This window comes from Peromyscus leucopus, chromosome 6 (assembly GCF_004664715.2).
Source record: "Peromyscus leucopus breed LL Stock chromosome 6, UCI_PerLeu_2.1, whole genome shotgun sequence".
In the NCBI taxonomy this organism is placed as follows: domain Eukaryota; kingdom Metazoa; phylum Chordata; class Mammalia; order Rodentia; family Cricetidae; genus Peromyscus; species Peromyscus leucopus.
In genome coordinates this window covers 46,950,652-46,970,941 of record NC_051068.1, presented here as the reverse complement: position 1 = coordinate 46,970,941, position 20,290 = coordinate 46,950,652, and the positions used below count along the sequence as shown (strand labels likewise).

The window sequence follows — 20,290 nt, the reverse complement described above, 5'->3', positions numbered from 1 at the left end:
TTTAAGTATAAGGGCTTGAGTTTGATCCCCAGCAAGCCAGTTCAGGTGTGCATACCTTTAATTCCAGCACTGGGAGGTAGAGGCAGGAGTATCCTGAGTTGACAAGCCAGCATATCCTGAGACCAAGGGCCTTTAGCATACTTAGCCTCTGCCTAGGAGTATGTCTGTACTTTTTACCTTGAGATGCACGCGGGAACGGGAAAAGGCGGTGTCACTAAACTGCTCAGAGTGGCTCTGAACTCTCTAGTTCAAGCAGGCCTTGCACTTGGGATCCTCCTATTTGAGTTGCGCCCTTTACCCGCAATAGCTAAGATTACAAACTGTGTCACCAGCGGGGACCTCTTCTGAAAAGTTTGAGAGGCTTTTTTTGTATCTTGTTTTACTTCCGCCTTTGGTTACAATGTTCCTGGTTAAGATATCTTTGGGATTAACTTCCTTTATCGACAGTCACAATGTTGCATTTGCTATGTCAAGAATCATAGTTCTTGTTCTTTATATAAATTCTTTGTGACCAAGCAGTTTAACTTCCCAAGAAGCAATACCCCAAAAGAGGTATCATAGAAGCATCGAGTCTTCCCAAGTTTCTACCTGTTGCGGGAACTTGGTCAGAGACCCCTTTTCTTTTCCTCCGCTGTCCCTCTCGCTTTCAGAATGCACGTCACCCCAGTCAGTCCTAGCCTAGGACGACCCAGAAGAGGGCTAACCGTTTGGGACCCCGCGTGGAGCTTGGACACACCTCTCTGCCTTCCAAAGTGAATGAAGCGCGCAAGTAACACCGGAGCAGAAAAGAACGGAGTCGAGAATCGCAACATCCAAGACTACCCCGACAGACGTAAACGGACGACGGCCCCTGCCCACCCCGCCCACTGCCGGGTCTGCCCCTCTCAGCCTTCCTCCGGTTTCTCCCTCCGCGCGAGGCTCCTCCCCTCCCCAGCCCCTCCGCCCGGGCCCTTTCCTGTCCCAGGCTCTCCCTTCCCCTTGCCTTTTGCGCTTCCGCCCCCCGCTCTCCATCGCCCCTTTTGATTGGCCAAGCGCGCCGGAGGCCGGCCGGCCAATCGGCGGACCGGGCTGGCGGCGATGGGCGTGGCCGCGGAGCCGGGCCCTCAGATCGAGGCCGCCACCCCCTCTCAGCCGGCAGCACATTCCGCCGCCGTTGCCGCCGCCGGCCCCGCGGTTGTCTTCGCCCGAGCTGCTGTGGTGTCCGGGCTCGGGACAGGAGGGGGCGGCCGGGGAGCGGAGGCCGCGGAGGCCGGGCGGAGGAAAGGAGCGGACGGGCGGGCGGCGCCGGCGGCGGCCGGCTTCCTGGGAGCGTCGGTGCGGCGCGGTGGTTGGGGCGGATCCCGCGGGGCCCGGGCGGGGGGGGGGAAAGAGTCGCCGGCCCGGCCATGGCGGACAACGAGAAATTGGACAACCAACGGCTCAAGAATTTCAAGAACAAAGGCCGCGACTTAGAGGTACAGTGAGGTCCGCGGCCTCTGGCCCCGGCGGGATGCGGGGTGCGTGCGGAGTCGGGCGGGCGGGCGGGCGGGCGCGGCGGCCGGCATGGCGCTGGGCGGGCGGGCGTCCGTGACGCGGGCGCCGCGCCGGGAAGTTTGTGCCGGGCCTGCTCCGCCTCCGCCGGCGACAGCGCCCGGGCCCGCCGGGCGCGGCCTAGGCCTGCCCTGTCGAGCCGGCTAGACGCGGGTTCCGGGTGGCCGGGAGATCGGCCGCGCGGAGGCTCTGCCGCGACGGAGGCTCGGACTCCGCTCCAGTCCCGCTCGAGCCCCAACGCCGGGCGTTGCGGGCAGAGGGAGCGGGGGAGCAGGCAGCGACCTCGTAACTTCTCCGGGCCAGCGGCGCCTCAACAAACGTTTGTTTCTGATATCCCCTGCCGACTTCTGTTTTACCCCACCGTCCAAACTACAGGAGTCAACTTCTCTGTTGAAAAAGACAGCCGCGCCGCGAGAGGCGGTCCTGGTGATGCTAACAGTGCCTTCCAGCGGCCTGGCTTTCACTCTGGTCCTTAGCTGATTCAAGATGTGGCGCACGGTGTGCCTTTTTCCTGGAAAAGGATCCCCTTATTTGAGCTTGTTCACAAATCTCTTTACACCTCTCCTGGGAAGAGACTGCCAGTGCATTCTTCCATAGGAAGTCCAAAGGGTTATACAAAGCTGTCATCCTCTAGTGTACGGTATCCTTTCCCTCCACCTCCTGGTGGTGGTGGTGGCAGTGAGGAATGGGGATCTGGTGGTCTGTGTACTGACACCATCACCTATTATTTTAAAAGGGGGAAAGAAGGGTTCATTGTCTTAGACACAGCTGCTTCCAAGGTTCGATGTAGTAAACACACAGTTTCTGTCCACTCTGTGTGTGTGTGTTTGTGTGTGTATTTCTTTGGGAAATTTTTAAGTGCCTATTTATATTTTCTTTCACACAAACCACTCTTGAGTCAAGAATTTAACTTTTAAGAGAAAGTGGTAAAATGTCTTATGCCCCTGTATGTTTTTGTAACTGATCTTCATATTGCAGTAGTCTGTTTCTGAACTTGAGCATTTGCCTGATTGAGATAGCAACTTTTGTTTACTTTATACAGTGCCGTTCATACTTTAAATGTAGTTTGTGCTGTTTCAGCTGATTGCAATAGTTAGAAGTACTTTTATATCTCAGGGTTTGTGTGGCTGTTCAGAGATTGTTTGGAGGTTAATAAAGCTTGTTTTTGTTACAACATTTTTATAGTGGAAGAAATTTAAAATCTTTTTAAGATTTATTTTATTTGTAGGGGTGTTTGGTCTGCATGTGTGTATGGGCACCTTGTGTGTGCCTGGTGTCCAGGGAGGCCAGAGGAGCATGTCGGATTTCCTGGAACTGGAGTTACAGACAGCTATGAGCTGTCATGTGGGTGCTTGGAACCGAACCACTGAACCATCTTCCTCAGTTCCCAAATTTAACATTTTCATTGGAGTAATTTACATGTCATAATAGTCAATTCACTTTTTAAATGTACATTTCATAGTTGTCAAATTTACACGTGGAACTGTTGTTTTTTTTAACTAATATGAATATTTAGAATAGGAAAAAAAAATCACAAAATAGGAAACTATAAGACTGATAAATAACACAAAGTTTAGAAATTCAGAAAAGTATCAGGTTACCAAACAATCTCTCCTGAAACTCGAATTGTAGACAAGCTGGCCTCGAACTCACAGAGTTCCACCTGTCTCTGCCCCTAAGGTGTGTGCCACCATGCCCAACTTCTAATTCCTTTCTTTTGCTACCTATTTTTAACAGTTTCGTTGAGATGTGATTCACATAATATGCAATTCACCCATAGAAAGTGGTTTTTAATATGCTTACATAGTTGTGCCATCAGCACCAAAGTTAATCTTAGAATATTTACTACTCTTTAAAGAACCCCTGACATGTCATTAGCAGTGATTCTCGTTCTCAGCTACTCCAGCCCAAAACAATGTTTTATTCGCCTATTCTGAATGGAGTGTACATTTTATGTTATTTTGTGGCTACCTGCCTTGAAGGTTCATCCATGCTGTAACGAGGATTTCATAGGGCTGAATAAATAATACTTCTGCATATAGTTTTTACCACATTGTGTTTGTGTATTCATCTTCATGGACACATCGTTAACCTTTTTTATCAGTTGCATACTGCTGTGAGCATTTATGTACACATTTTTGTGTGACAGTTTTATTTCTTTTGGTTACAAACCAAGAAATAGATGCTAGGTGATGTGAAACTTTACATCTAGCTTTTTATAGGGTTGCCAGACTTACTTTTACCCCTCCCATCTCCCCCCTCTTATTCTTCTATTTTGGACAGGGTCTCACTGTGTAGCTGTAGCCCAGGATAGTCTTACACTCTGAATCCTTCTTCCTCATCCTCCTGAATGCTGAAATTACAGGTATGTGCCACCATGTCCAACCTGCCACACTATTACATTTTTTTATTTTATGTGTGGTCATCCCTGCTACCCTCCCAAGTGCTGGGATTGCAGGCATGTACCTCCCTGCCCTGTTTTAAAATTATTTTTTAAAAAAAATGAACCTTACTATGAATTTGTTGCCACTGTAGTCTCTAACAGATTAAATATTGAATTACCTGGCTACTATGATAGGTAATTTAAAACTATATATCAATGCATATTAGATGTATTTGGGGATCATAATATCTGTATCTACTCTTTGGTGACTGAATCCATGTACATGTATTAGAAATTAGAATATTTTCATTTTTCCATCTACAACTATGACATGACTTAAATCACATAAGTGGGTGGTAGTTCAGTGGTGAATTATGGCATGTATGAGGCCTTGGGTGTGATCCTCAGTACACAAAAGAAAACAAAAAACTTATAAAAAATTGTGTGTACTTGTAATGAGACAAAAACATCTTTTATTCCTTTTAGATGGTCTGTTTGTTGTATTTGCTACTTATATGCCTGTATCTTTGAGAAACATGTATGCACATTTTCTCCCCTTCCAGACACAGTTACTGCATTGTGTTACATAGGTAATGTGTGTAGCATATAACAATACTAAGAAATTACTGCTTTTTGGTTTGGTCTGAAGATTTATGTTTTGAGGGAGACAGAGCTATTGGTGTACAACTAGTATTAGCCCAGTATATACTAAATGTCATTGTAACATGTAATCTGTATTTAAAAAATCAAAAATTTCACATTTCTTTCCTACTAAATCTTCAAAATCCAGTTTCTATTTTACCATTACAGTATTTCTCTGTTTAGACCAGCTGTATCTTAAGTACTTAATAGTCTCATGTGGCTGATAGCTGTCTTATTAGACAGTGTATGTGTAAATACACAACAGCATATAGAGTGTGATAATTGTTACATTTGGGGGAGAGGTTGATTAGAGGTAATGAGTACATAATCTGCCAGTTTTAATTGAATTTTTCCTGATCTCTGTGTGTGACCTTGGGAGAATCATTTAAGTCTTAGGATTCTTTTCATCTACGAAACTGGCAGTGCAGGACATTTGCTTCATGAATGCTGTAGACATTAGTACATTAGTGTTAGTGAGAGGCCTCACAACTCACTGAACAGTTTATATACTCTTTTGTTGGAGGAAGAGGGGAATCTAACAGGATTCAATGTGGTTGAATCTCTTGCTCCCTTATTTGCAATTAGCTGTGTGTGGTTTTTAGGGTTGCTGTTTTTTTTTCCTGTATGTATATATATATATATAAAACTTATGTTACTTTTCACTTTATATTGCATTAAAAAGTTAATGGGGAATTGCTTATTGGAGGACAATTTGGGCACAATGATGTGACCTTTCTGAAGTCATAATTTTATGATTCATAGATTTCTAATATTCATTAGTACCTTTCAGTATATCATTCTGACTCCTCCAAAAATACAGTCATGCTTTCTTGAAAGTGCAGAAGTCAAAGGAAATGTCTATTTGAAGTAATGTTTAAGGAGTTATCAGATGATGTTCATCAAAGCTTGACTTCTTCCTGTAGTGTGGTAGAGGATCCTCCAGTGCCAGTTTGGGGGTAATAACATAGAGAAGGCTACATATCTAAGCAGTACAATGTCGGAAATGGGTAGTGACCAAACTGTCAGCGAGGTTTGTCAAGAACAAGCAAGTTAAACTCATCTACTTAAGTTTAGTAGCAGAGAGGGATTCTTTTGTAGCATTTCTAATAAACTTTCAAAGTTTCTATAAAAATTCTAAAAGTTTGCAGGTTCAAATAGACTGTCAATATAGGAGAAAAGTAATTAGATCTTGTGAAAACAGCTTATACTAATTATGAGTATTGAAATACAACATAATTTTGAGTATAAAATATGAAGTTAGATTGAAAAAGTAACAGTGATGGGCTGTTTTGTTTTTGGGAAGTAGCCTTGTTGACTCAAAGTGTACAGAGTGAAAAACATTGCTAAGCTATTAAGTCTTAGTAACTTTAGAGACTGACCTCTCTCATCACAAATCTTGGAACATACTTACTGTGCTTAAAATAACTACTGTCTGATTCTTCAAATAATAGTCCAAGCATGAAACAATATGAGATATCTGATAGGAATATCCCTAGGATTTAAATGATTGTTTTAGCTTTCCTATCAGTTTTTCTGGTTTATAAAGCAACTGACTTCAGAATTGCTTCATTGATAATTTCCTTAAAATATCAAGGGGCTGGAGAGATGGCTCAATGGTTAAGAGCACTGACTGCTCTTCCAGAGGACCTGGGTTCAATTCCCAGCACCCACATGGCTGCTCACAACTGTCTGTAATTCCAGTTCCAGGGGACCCGACACCCAAGGCAAAACACCAATGCATATAAAATAAAAATAAATAAATTAAAACATATATCAAGATGTCCTTGTTTTTTATGGTTTAATGGTCAATTTACTGGTCAGTTACATGTTTCATGGTCAAATGAATATGCACTCAGGAAGAATGTATGTGTGATTTTGAAAGAATAAAACAGTTTTAGGAACATGCATAGGTAGTTGTTTTGGTTTAGTTTTTGTATGTAATTGAGCCCAAGCTCTTGTGCTTTCCAATATAATCATTTGTTGTGTGTGTGTGGGGGGGGGTAATTTTATTTTTGAGACAGGATCTCCCTGTGTAACCCTTAGCTGACCTGGAATTTGCCTTGAACTCAAAGAGATCTCCTTGCCTCTACCTCTGAAGTGCTGGGATTAAGGGTTTACACCATTACACCCTGCTTAATAATATTTGGGTTTTTAAAATATTTTTATTTTATGTGTGTGAATGTTTTGCCTGCATGTATGTCTATGTACCACATGTGTGCCTCTTGTTTGCAGAGGCCAGAAGAGAGTGTCAGATTCCTCTGGATGGATTTACAGGTGCTTGTGAGCCATCACGTGGATGCTAGGAATCAAACCTGGGTCTCTGGAAGAGCAGCTAATGTCCTTAGTTGCTGAGCCATCTCTCCAGCTCCATAGGTAGTTGTAAAATATTGATCCTGACGTGGTGGTGGTTGGTTAAAACATTTTCGTTGTTTTCTGGGGGATTGGCCGTTTACTCCAGGCCTGCACTAAATGAGTGCATAATCAGATTTTGACTTGCATTGCTGTTTGGGAGCCTTCTGGTTTAGTTTTGTTTGGCACATTTATCTCAATAGTAGAAATTAAAAAGAAACTGCTTCTGACTTAACAGTCAAGGGAATGATTTTATCTGAGGTATATCAAAAGGCCTTAGGTATTTTTTATACTCTACTATCTTAATTCTTCTTAGCCTCATACAGATCTCAATTTTGGTCAAAAGGTTTTGTTTAAAAGCATTGCTAGCATTTTCTATAGGTTAGTCATTACTGTTCCTTTCTCCACAGGGATTTTTGGAATTTTGTATCACTTGGAACTTTTAACACTAAAAAACACCCTGTTTCCATTTAGATTTGGTAAAGTCAGTGTTCAGTGAGACTCCTTTTGTCTGCTAGACACTACTCTGAGAATAGTTTTTTGAGTGGCACCTGCAAAATGCACCAGAGCTGGGCTGTGGGGCACATACTTAGAATCCCATATAAAAAGTTTAACATTTCAGTAGTCAGGCTGCCCTATTACCAGCAAGTGTCTATGACCTGAATATCATTATGGATGCTAACCACTGGATTAGAAGTGTTTTCTGAGGCTGGAGAGATGGCTCGGTAGTTAAGAGCACAGGCTGATCTTCTGTCCCTTCAGTTCCTGCCACCCACATGGCTCCTCACAGCCATGTGTAACTCCAGTCCCAGGCAGTCTGACTCTTGCTAGGCCGAGGCAGGAGAATTACCATGAGTCAGCCTGGGCTACAGTGAGACAAGGAAGGAGGAGGAGAAAGAAAGGAAGAAAAACAAAAAAAAAAAACAAAAACAGTATGTGGGGTTTTTTGTTTAAGGTTTTTTTTTTTTTTTTTTTTTTTTTTTTTTTTTTTTTTAAGATTTACTCATTTTTATTTTATTTGCATTGCTGTTTTGCCTGAATGTATGTCTGTGTGAGGGTACCAGATTTGCTGGAACTGGAGTTACAGACAGTGTGTGTGCCATGTGGGTGCTGGGAATCGAACCCAGGTCCTCTTTAAAGAGCAGGGAATTGAACTCAGGTCCTCTGGAAGAGCAGCTAGTGCTCTTAACCTCTGAGCTATCTCTTCAGCCCTGATAATATGTGTTTCAAAAGTCTGTAGATGTTTGAGGTTTGAGACTCATTAAGGAGTCTTAGTTTTTATTTGTGTATCTCTTTCAATATTTTTCGTTTGGGAAATTAAATATATATATATTATATGTTATATAATATATATTTGTTGTTGTTTGTTTTTTTGAGACAGGGTTTCTTTATGTAGCTCTGGTCTATTGTCCAGGCTGACCTTGAACTCCTAGATCCACCTGCTTCTGCCTCCCTAGTGTTGGGATTAAAGGCCATGCCCAGCTAAAATCAGTACTTTTTAAATGTTGGGCTAGCAAGGTAACTGGGCAGGCAAAAGTATTTGCTACTGAGCCTGATGACCTGAGTTCAATCCCCAAGACCCACATGGTGGAAAAGAGAGAACCAACCCCTCAAAGCTATTTTGTATGAATATAAAATTTTAATGGAAAATAACTTGCTTTCCCAAACAAAAATTATTTAATGAGAAGAATGTCCATATTTAACATTTTTTCATATCTTTTTGTTTGGTTTAAGAGATTTCCATATCAATTTTTGAATTTAGCACATGGATAAGTTTTTGGGGAAAAAAGCACTTACCTTTTCAAGATACTTACTTGTAGATAATATAATACAGCCCCATGAAAATATTCCACTGACAAAACCAAACTGAAGTTATTCAGATCTTCCAAATGCTGACACAGTTTGTTATGCAATGGAAAGATTTCCTCCCAACCTAAAGAGATGTTTTAAAAAAGAAAAATCACAATTGCTATTAGTACAATTCAGAAAAATCAGTGTTGGAAACATGTCAAGCTCATGGTGGTGGACACAGTTTTCTAAAACTAATTTTTACTTGAAAGCCCAAATCTTATCATTAGCAGTAAATACTGTAAATTGTTTTCCTTTAAGCCATAGGCTTACTTTGCTCGTTTTTTTAAACATCTGCCAGACACTGCATCAAAATAACCATAATTTCTCTGTCATTCTGTCATGTGAAAATGGTGTTTCCTTGAAAAAAAAAAAAAAAAGGTTAGTTCAATTCACAACTTAATTGTTCAATTACTTTTTCTACATCTGATTATGGAAGTTGATATTGCTGCTGGAGTCGTTTATGTATACTCTTGTTTTGTCACATACTTAGAAAGAAAAAGTCAGTGTTTAATTGATAAATGTTCTTCACGCGTGTGCTTGTTTATTTGTTTATTTATTGAGGCAGGATCTCTCACTGTAGTCTTGGCTGGAGTGATTTTTTTCTGCATGTATGTCTGTGCACTGTGCATGCCTGGTGCTGCTGAAGGCTGGAAGAGAGCGTTGGATCCTCTGGGCCTGGAGTGGCAGGTGGTTGTAAGCAGCTGTGTGGGTGCTGAGAATTGAACCCAATTCTTCAGGAAGGGCAGCCAGAGTTCTTAACTGCTGAGTCATCTCTCCAGCCCCAAGGACATTGCCCAGTAACTTGGCCTAACTGAAATACAGTGATACTGTTACAGCTGGCTTATCTTAATTCATGCTGGAGCACTAGCAGGTTTAACCCCTCTGCATCACTGCAGTGTTAACATGTATATGTACACCCATCCAAACACACACACACACACACACACACACACACACACACACACACACACTATTAATGTGTGGTTTTTTATTTTCAGGAAGATAGTTCTGACCTTGAGAATTCTTTTAAAATGTCTCAACAAGTGTGGTGGCACAGGCCTTTTATCCCAGCACTCGGGAGGCAGAGGCAGGCGGATTTCTGAGTTCGAAGTCTGAGGATCCCTGGCTCCGCAAACCATTCTCTTATAATGATGTTTATAGTTTACTAACATTGCTTTTGTTGTAGATAACTATCACTTACAATTACTACAGACTCTTATAAAAACAATCTTTACCTTTATTTGTGTGTGAGTACATATATAGATGATGCATGTTTGCCACAACGGCCGTGTAAGGTCAGTGAGAGTTGATTCTTTCTACTATGTGGGTTTAAGGAGTCAGACTCGGATCATCAGGCTATTTTGTTTTTTTCTAGACAGAGTTTCCCTGTGTAGCCCTGGTTGACCTGGAACTCTCTCTATAGACCAGACTGGCCTGGAACTCAGAAACCCGACTGCTCTTCCTCCTGAGTGATGGGATTAAAGGCATGTGCTACCACTACTAGGCTTAATGCTTTATGTAGATTTCGTTACTGCTTTCCCACCAGATTATAAATTTAACTGGAAAAAATGTTTTTTTAAAATTACTTATGTGTAGCTGGCGGTGGTGGCGCACGCCTTTAATCCCAGCACTCGGGAGGCAGAGGCAGGCGGATCTTTGTGAGTTCGAGGCCAGCCTGGGCTACCAAGTGAGTTCCAGGAAAGGCGCAAAGCTACACAAGAAACCCTGTCTCGAAAAACCAAAAAAAAAAAAAAATTACTTATGTGTATAGGTGTTTTGCCTGCACATAGCCTATGTACCACATGTATGCAGTGTCTACAGAGGCCAGAAAAGGCCATCAGATTGCTTGACACTGGAGTTACACATGGCTGTGAGTGGCCATGTGGGTGACGGGATTTGAACTGGGTAGAAAATCAGCCCGTGCTCTTAACCACTGAGCCATCTCTCCAGACTCAGAACACACTTATAATTCACAGTTTTAGTATCCATAATGATTTTCAGGTCATAAACATTTGGTGGTAATGTAAGTAGCTTGACTATTGAAATGTTCAATTTTTTATATTAATTAGTTAGTACCAGAACAAAATTTGGTCTGGTCACTTGCTACTATAAATTTAGTTTACTTTAAACTTAATGTAAACTCTATGGGATATGCACACCTGTAATCTTAGCACTCAAGAGACCAGAGACAGGAGCATACTAAAGCCAATCCCGGATACACAGTAAGATCCTGGTTTTTTGTTGTTTTATTTTGTTTTTTAAATTCTAAGCTTAATGTAAATTGCATTTTACTTGAAACTTCATTGAATTTTCAACAAAGGCCAGAATCCTATGATAATACAGTGTTTACTAATTTGATTATGGACATATTTTCTAATACTAAAAAGCAAACTTTCTTGTTGCTACCTACTGGATCTATTTTAGCCATCACGCTCTCTGTTATGGTGGACTGTATCTCTTGAACCTTGACCAAAACAAATTCTTCATTGTGTAATAGTTCAGTAGCAGGAAGCGATCTTGGCAGGTGGGAACCAAGGGGCACCACAAAGTCACACCATGCAACAGTGTTCATGTGAGAGGTTTATTGGGGAAGTGCAGAGGCAGCCTCTGAGTGAGAGCAGAAGCAAAGAGAAGGGCTTGCCTTTCATAAGGGGACATAGGGTATGACCATAGGGAGAGTGCTCTACTTAGCTAGTGTCACATCTTGGCTGCTGTTGCTGCTGCTGTGTCCTGCAAGGTCGCTGAGAGCAAGCCAGTGTAAATGCCTGAATGCTAACAGTCCTCCCTTTTGTTTAGTATAAAAAGGTGAGGAAATTGGAGGGGGTAGCTGATGAGGTGGAATGGGGGGCATTGTGTTCTCTAAACTGCTTCCTGTTGTCTGGGGGCATTGGCATCTTTGGGGGACCTGAGAAAGCTGGGATGCTGGCCAAGTCCTGGGATAGCTGGCTGTTTCACTGCTGTCCAGGCTTTGTGGGACTGTTGGGCCCTAGGAAAGTACAGATCTAGTCTCTGAGGTTGGACCACATGGGGTTAGCCACTTTGAAGCTATCCACTGTGCAGATTTTGAGAGGACTTGGCAGGATGCTGACAGAGCAGAAGATAAAGTTAAGAAGTTGAGAGGGAAACTTTTCTTAGGTCCTGGTAATTGAGGGAGGGAAGTCCCAAGACCAGGGAAAGGTGGGGGACATCCCACTCTCAGGAACAGGCAGTAGGTCAGGAAACTTAGGCTGTTGACTGATAGTACTTATCTAGAGTACATCTGACCTGTTTGAGGTGGATCCAAGTCACTTCCTGGAGCTCACAAGAATTTTTTGAGTTTACAAAAAGATAAGTATTAGACACATTAGCATTCCCACTTTTTGTAATCTGTACTGAAATCCACACTGTAGGAAAGGCAATATACTCACAACTTTGTGTCATAGGGGATCCAAAAAAAAATGATTCTGGTTCAAAGCATTAACACTCTTTTTTCTATCCAGAGACTGGATGTATATAGATTAGACAGATTTTTTTTGCACAATGAGAAACACTTTTAAATCTATACTTAGAAAAAAACCAAAAGGAATTTAAAATCTTGAGCTTGTGACTATAATAATAGTAGTGGTACTCTGCCAGAGATAGATTAATAGCTTATTAGAGTTCCATTGATTAATGTTAAGATTGTGAGCTTTTGGAGTCTTAATGCAACAGTAGCATAGTGAGGTAAAGAAATCTGAAACATTTTTCATTCTTTTAAATACCTCAAATCACTTTTTGTAACTATTTAAGCTTTTTCATTCTCAGGTCTTTATAACTTACATTTACACACCTTTATAACTTGCATTTATATACCTTAAAACACCTTCTTAGACCCTAAAATGTTTTCTTAGATCCTCAACTTAAGCTTTCATATCTTTACATAAACTTTACACCTTAAAACACCTTCTTCTATCTTATTCACCAGGAGATACAAGTTGTTGATTACTGAGAGCAGTCCTTTTTAAAGCCAGTTCCTTTAAATAAAGGAATAGTAAAAAGTTACATTGACATCTGTTCTGTGAGTTCTCTCTTTTGTGAGCATGGTAACAAGGTAAATTGTGTCTAGACCTAGTAGTAGCTCAAGAAAGTGAGGGGGTGGCCTGAATTTTACAGAGAACTGAGAAGGCAGCTGAAGCCTTGGCTGCTGTTGTTAAACTTAGAAAACTACCTTTAGCCTGGTCGTCAAATACCATCAGAGTCTTGAAAGGAATAAATTTCACTTGAGTAAGCAGAAGTGCAAGACTGTTGCTGGAGGGCTTCTCTCCAGGTTCCCCAAGCCCCGCAGTCCCACAGTCCACTTATAAAATAATCACTCAGCCGCTTATATCACTTATAAACTGTATGGCCGTGGCAGGCTTCTTGCTAACTGTTCTTTTATCTTAAATTAACCCATTTTTATAAATCTATACCTTGCCACGTGGCTGGTGGCTTACCAGAGAGAGTCTTTACATGCTGCTTGTCCTGGCGGTGGCTGCAGTGTCTCCCTCCTCAGCCTTCTGCTTCCCAGGATTCTCCTCTCTCCTTGTCCCACCTACTTCCTGCCTGGCAACCTACTTCCTGCCTGGTCACTGGCCATCGGTGTTTTATTTATTTAGAGCAATATCCACAGCACTTGCCCTTTTTTCTTTTTTTAAAAAGGAAGGTTTTAACTTTAACATGGTAAAATTACATATAACAAAACAATTACCGAGCAAGAATTATAGTTACAATAATAAAGAAGATGTCCTATCTATCTTATATTTGTGAGTTTAAGGTTTTATATCTAACTTATCTTTTATCATAACCGAGGAAATTACAACTATCTAGTTTTCAACCACATCAAAGACCTGAGAAGGAACATAATGGTACCTGAGAAATGGTAGATGGATGCAAGCAACTTTCGGGAATCTTGCAAGAGTAGACCAAGACAGCGGCAGCCTGGACAGTCACCCAATGTTTCTCAGCATTGTTGATGCATTTAAATTGGCTACAGGCCTAGAGTATCTGACAGACCATTTTTAGAAGCAGGAATTCTGAAAGACCATCTTACCCTGTCTTGGCAGAGTACAGTGGTCGCTTTCCTTGTGTCCCGCTTGTCCAGAAAGGACAGCATTATATTTGTACTGTCAGCCATCAAGGCAAGGGCAGTTCTTTGCCCAGTAGGCCATTTTGTGCCAAAAAGACAAACTTCCAAATGGAAATGTCTTAGAAGCCCAACATTCTCTCGGGATCAATTGGTGCAGCCAGGAGCAATTGTGTCTCACGTCAACAGAATTTTAAGTTATTTAAATGCCATATTCTCTAGGTCTATGAAGTGTTTGAAGATTACCTATCTATCTGAAATATATCTATGTATACCTAGAAGATAACTAACATGGCTACAGATATGATTATCATAGATGACTAATTATTAATCTATTTTTTAATTATCCATTACAATTTTAAATGAGTTACACAAACATAATACCTCAAACAAGAATAGAAATATATATATATATATATATATATATATATATATATATACAGTATAACAAAATTAACTTCAAGTTTGTATCAATAAACTAAAATTTATACCAATGTAAAACATTTTAAACATAAACTAAAATCTATACCAATGTAAAACATTTTATATAAGTTGTTCTTTAAAAGTAGGTTCATTAATCTACCCTTTTATCTTATCATCTCCATATCCTCCTATATATCTATATCATATCCCCTTTTCTTTTTTAGAAAGAGATCACATTTATAATCAACCTGTTTTAAATAAAAATATTGGTTTTCTCTGTCCCACACCAGAGGGCTCTTCTGATTTGGGACACAAGAATCTCTTAACCATTTTTTTTTTTTAAGCAATATGTCTGGGTTTAGAGGGGGAGTGAGCCACTTTCACGTCTAAAGCCAGCTTGGTATATTTGGGAATTTGGGCATAGTATGTCTTACTACTTCCTGCTGGAGGGAGGCGCTGTATCTTATGGGGACGCAAAGAAAATTTTAGACCTATGGGGTAGTCCGTGAGGCTGTATTGTGTGAACCAGTTGCCTTGAAACCGCTCTGGATGTTGGATCATCTGGGCCATGGTGTCATCGGAGACCTTTCAGGGGGTCTTGGCTGGTGAAACCTGATGTATCTTAATCTGGAACAAATCTACAGCCTCTGGCTTTTGGTGGAAACAAAAGCAGAACCTCTTTTCCAAAGCAACATATCTTTAAATCCAAATTTTGAAGTCAAGGTACCTTTAAAATATACATTTTGGCATAACTCAACAGCTTTTGTAATCAAATGTTTTTTTTCAGTTACGAATATCAAAGACAACATAATCCAGATTTTCTGTGTGGTAGCCATCTTTACGTGGCTTATTTTTTTTTTTTTTTTTTTTTTTTTGATTTTTCTAGACAGGGTTTCTCTGTGTAGCTTTGCGCCTTTCCTGGGACTCACTTGGTAGCCCAGGCTGGCCTCGAACTCACAGAGGTCCACCTGCCTCTGCCTCCTGAGTGCTGGGATTAAAGGCGTGCGCCACCACCGCCCGGCCGTGGCTTATTTTTTATATTACCTTGAGCCTATTGCTTTAAACTGCACCATTTTAAGACTGAAAAGGCGCTGTGGCTGCTGGCTCCGCCCACTTCAGCTTCCCAACATGGCAGTGGTACGTTTTCCGCCAGCTCCAGGAGTCATCAAGTCTCAGAAATAGTGGGTCTAAGCTTTTATCAAAGCAGCGTGTAGCCCAGAAACCTCTTTTTTTTTTTTTTTAAATAATAGTAAAGACTAAATCTACCACACAGCTTAATGTGCCACTGGCAGACACCTCATTTCCGCCATACTGCCGGTCAAACGCACACGCCAGGAACCCTCCAGTGTTCAAACCTGCATTTTGCGGCGTCTAGCTGCCCGTATGAGAAAAGAAGCAGGAACCTGGTTTTGGCTCTGTTTAGAATTGGTTATTAAATATTGTCAGGTTTAAGGTGGAAAATCGAGCCTTTGGGCGCCATTTGTTGCTGGAGGGCTTCTCTCCAGGTTCCCCAAGCCCCGCAGTCCCACAGTCCACTTATAAAATAATCACTCAGACACTTGTATCACTTATAAACTGTATGGCCGTGGCAGGCTTCTTGCTAACTGTTCTTTTATCTTAAATTAACCCATTTTTATAAATCTATACCTTGCCACGTGGCTGGTGGCTTACCAGAGAGAGTCTTTACATGCTGCTTGTCCTGGCGGTGGCTGCAGTGTCTCCCTCCTCAACCTTCTGCTTCCCAGGATTCTCCTCTCTCCTTGTCCCACCTACTTCCTGCCTGGCAACCTACTTCCTGCCTGGTCACTGGCCATCGGTGTTTTATTTATTTAGAGCAATATCCACAGCAGCAGACCAAGTAGCTTCTGAATCTACTAAAATGACAGAGACTCACTGGCCGCCTAAACAATTACCCCAGGGTCCTCCATGGTTGTTGGGGGCAGAGGTCTCAGGGCAGCTTTGGTCTTCAGCTGCCAGGCCCAGAAGATTTGACAGACTTTCCTGTGGAGTAGGAACTGGTGGGGGACCAGCCTACCTGTCTTAGGCAAAGCGGGACAATTAGTCCCCCGGTGTCCTTTTGTTCCCAGTCTGGACAGGGTCTTGACAGCAGTTGGGGTAAAAGGCAGTTTGGTTTCTTGTTGTTATTTTTGTTTTGCTCAATGGCTGGTGTTGCCACATTTAAAGCAAGCTCCTGGCGGAAGTTCTTCTGTGCCCATTCATTTTCTTTGGAGTAGATAGGGGTACTGCCAGGAGTTGGTATGTCTATCATGAAAAGCTTTTTTTATTAAGCACTTTAAATGCCATATTCTGCAGATCTCTGAAGTGTTCTAGGACTGTCTATTAGGTATATCTAAATAGACAAACTTTGCTTGTTTCAAGTTACTTATTTTGGACTTAACTTTGAAAACATATACAGGGGACTACGTAAGGCTTAACCCTGTAATTATATTAATACTTAACATGACTACAATTAAAGAATTTGATCATTTATAAGATGACTGACTATTAACTTGTATTCCTTAACAGTCTACAATACTTTAGCAGCTTTCGTAAGACTAAGACTTTTGTGACTAACCAGTAACATGCATTTCTATCATCATACAAAGTCCATACCAATCCAAAATATTTGAGACTTGTTGCTTCCTTAGTCTGAAAGGAGATACAATGAACAGATGTCTCATTAGGACTATGAACTGTCACATGATATGTACTCCTTAACCTTAGTAAAAGATGGTGACTGTTTAAAACATGTTTTCCTAAATAATATTTACATGTACATATACACAGAGTTGAATCCAAGTAACATCTACATACATGCAGAGTTAAATCCAGCTTACATTCACACATATATAAAGTCAAATCCAAGTCACATATATACATGTACAAGTGCATGAGCGCGCGCACACACAGATATTAAACAAGTTAAATAAATAAAAGAAAGATGTCCTTGTGATACAGGACTGAGAAATGGAGGTCCCTGAGGGGTAGTGGAAAGGAGTGTGTAAGGGTTAGGCACCACGGGGTAGAGCAGGACCACTGCAGAATTGATGAGCCAGGGGTCTCGAACCAGGGGGTAGGTCCCATTGTGCGTTTTAACTGCAAGTATGGGGGTGTTAAAAGGGGAACATGTGGGCCGAACTAGTTTTTTTCTTAGGAGGTCAGAGATGATAGGTTTAAGTCTCCCGAGACTCTGGAGTGAGAGTGGGTGCTTGCTGAGCTTGGGTGATGTACTGGGGAGGGTCCTGTAATTGGATGATGATGGGGGAATGCTGTTTAGCAATAGAGGGGTTTTGGGTATCCCAGACTTGGGAAGCTGGCAAAGGAGATGACATGTTGGAACCAGCGGGTTGGGTGGCTAGGAGGAGGAGGAGGAGGAGGAGGAGGAGGAGGAGGAGGAGGAGGAGGAGGAGGAGAGGGGTTGCTGTTGAGAGCAGAAGGAAAGAGCGAAGAGCGAAGGGGGCAAGAAGGGCTTGCCTTTTGTAAGGGGATAGATACAGTGCCTGCGCATAAGGAGAGTGCTCTGTTTAGTGGCTGTAGTCGCTACAGTGTCGCATCTTGACTGCTGCTAGGTCCCTGAGAGCAGGCCAGTGTCATGCCTGAATGCTACCCCCCCCCTTACAGAAATGGAAGACGTTGTAGACTGTCTTGGTGCTCCTCCACTACTGCTCTCCTGGATGAGCTGTGTCAGCTCACAAACACTGTCGTCACTGCTCCTGATGCCTGCCTTGCTTTAATGGTGGCTTTGTGTGTGCTTCCTCCAAGGAGCAGTGCTGTGAAAATCTGTTTACTTCCAGAGCTGCATAGTCAGTGTAGATGGCCCTGTTTTGTTACTATCTGTCTGCCTCTAACCACTTTTAGCTTTTGGTACTACAGAAAAAGAAGCAAAATGTTTATCTAAGATTTTTACATAGTTGTGTTCATACCATGTAATGGCAACCCAAGTATTTTTTTGGCTCTCTACTGGTTGGAAGTACTGTGGTCTTTTTGATGATGTTAAAATTGAAAGTTGCCTCATAACTTCAAATAGAAGGAGCTGATTTTAGATTATATAGTTTTAGGGAATTGACCCAGATCAAAATAGTTCAAGCATAATGGGAAATTTTGTTCTTATAATCAGATAAATCCAAACCAACAGCTGGCATTTTGATTAGAGTCGTAGTCTAGGGATGACTGCTAATACAAGAAACAGTATGGATATAACCTTGAAAACATTATGCTTCCTGTAAGAAGTCAATAAACACACACACACACACACACACACACACACACACACATTCCCATTTACAAATAGAAAAATAAATGACAAAACTACTCTACATACTGCAATACTGCTGACACCAGATTTGGGGGATTTTCCCCAAGTTGGAGGGGGGGAATTTTTAGTTAATCTCTCAAGCAGTTTTTGGTAGCTATCAACTAGATATCAGTTCCAGAAGCTGTCTAGGATTTAGTCCCACAAGATTTCTCGCCACTTTTCATATGCAGTTTGCAGGCACAGGTTGTGGCCTTCTGATTGATCAGCTAGCTGTGAATCCAGATTTCCATGACTACTCCCCTCTGGTTCAATAACTTTAATGCTCACAGAGTTCAGGGAAATAATTACAAATATTAAAAGACTATAGTTGAACAGCCAAATAGAAAAGTTACATGGGAAGAGCCACAGAGCTTCCATGACATTCCCAGTGTACTTCCTGCAGGTACTGCTACACATGCAGCTCCTAAAACCTTCAAGATAGTTGTTGTTAGGGTAGGGTTGTGTTATAGACATCATTTACATAGGCATGATTAAGTATTGGTGGTTGGTGATGGCCTCAGCCTTCTCTCTTGCCCAAGGCTAGGAGGTAAAGATGAAAAGGCTGTGCCCTGTGCCTGGGACAAAGCTTATATATAAGGCTCTGGGTTTGATTAACAAACAGTTCTGCAAATAATAGTAATGATAAAGTTAAGCTCAGATCTCTGATTATGCTCACTATAAGGCTCTCCAGCCACTGTCATCTTATAATCATCCTAATGGCATTCTTTTTTTGCTTGTATGTTTGTTTTTTGTAGTTGTTTTGAGACAGGGTCTCTTTGTGTAGCCCCTGCTGTCCTGGAACTGCTATGTAGACCAGACTGGCTTTGACCTCACAAAGATCTTCCTACTGGGCTTAGTGACCTGTGCCACCATGCCTGGCAGACATTCTTTTTGAGCACAGTCTCCCTTTGTAGCCTAGGCTGGCCTTCAGTTTATAAACTTAATGCTCCTACCTGATTGCTGGGTTATAGGTATGGTAAATGTCACCATATCTGACTTCTAAAGACACTAATTATCCAGAAATTCCAAAGAATTTTGGAAGATGTACTGGGGAGGAGGGATACACATATACTTGATAATATCATAGTGTTAAACATTTGGAATAAGTAACTCAATAGAGACAAAGTAATTACTGGTTGCTAAGTTAGGATAGAGGAAATGGGGGGAAATGCTTTAGGTATAGGACTGTTGTTTGTGGTGATGAAAGTCACCTGAAGTTAGAGGGTAGCAGTCATTATAAAAACTTACTGCATTGTCTTTAGGTGAGAAAATTGTATGGTATATGAGTTATATTTCAGTGATGGTATTATGGTGATAACAAAGGTTAATTCAAAGAATTCTTTGAGGACATGACCAGTTTCCACTACCCAGTAGTCAGAGTTGAACTTGTGCAAGCAGCTCTTTGTCACTGACTTTTCCTTCTACTCTTCCCTTTGTTTCGTGCATTTGTTCTGCAGATATTTATTCAGCATCTGTGTCTGAGATCCTGTTACAAGCCCAAAGCAATGAACAACAGGCTGAGTTCCTATTTTGCCAGGTCAGGATCTCAGAGCCCTGGCCTGAGGCTGACCATGTGGGCGGATGTAACTGTTAGGAGCTAGAGTTGGAGTAAACTGCTTTATTTCCTTAACACACCTTTAGTTTGAAGGAAAAGGCAATCCTAAGTGAATAGAAAAGCTTGATCTCTAGAGTTAGAAGATTTAGGATTATATCTCATTAGCCACACACCATTAGGAAA

General features: G+C 41.6%; 1 protein-coding gene across 3 annotated transcripts in view; it reads left to right on the top strand.

Annotated features, from left to right (window-relative positions):
* The first annotated feature begins 1,098 nt into the window (after nt 1-1,098).
* Kpna4 (karyopherin subunit alpha 4) overlaps nt 1,099-20,290 on the top strand; it is a 60,975-nt gene continuing 41,783 nt past the window's right edge. Inside the window, exons 1-2 of one of the 3 annotated variants that reach the window (XM_028867219.2) lie at nt 1,388-1,454; nt 3,814-3,895. In XM_028867219.2, the coding sequence (XP_028723052.1) occupies nt 3,881-3,895 (15 nt within the window). In that variant the 5' untranslated portion in view covers nt 1,388-1,454; nt 3,814-3,880. Of the gene's footprint in view, nt 1,455-3,813; nt 3,896-20,290 lie in introns of all 3 variants that reach the window. The other 2 variants (XM_028867218.2, XM_037206655.1) reach the window with 2 other exon arrangements.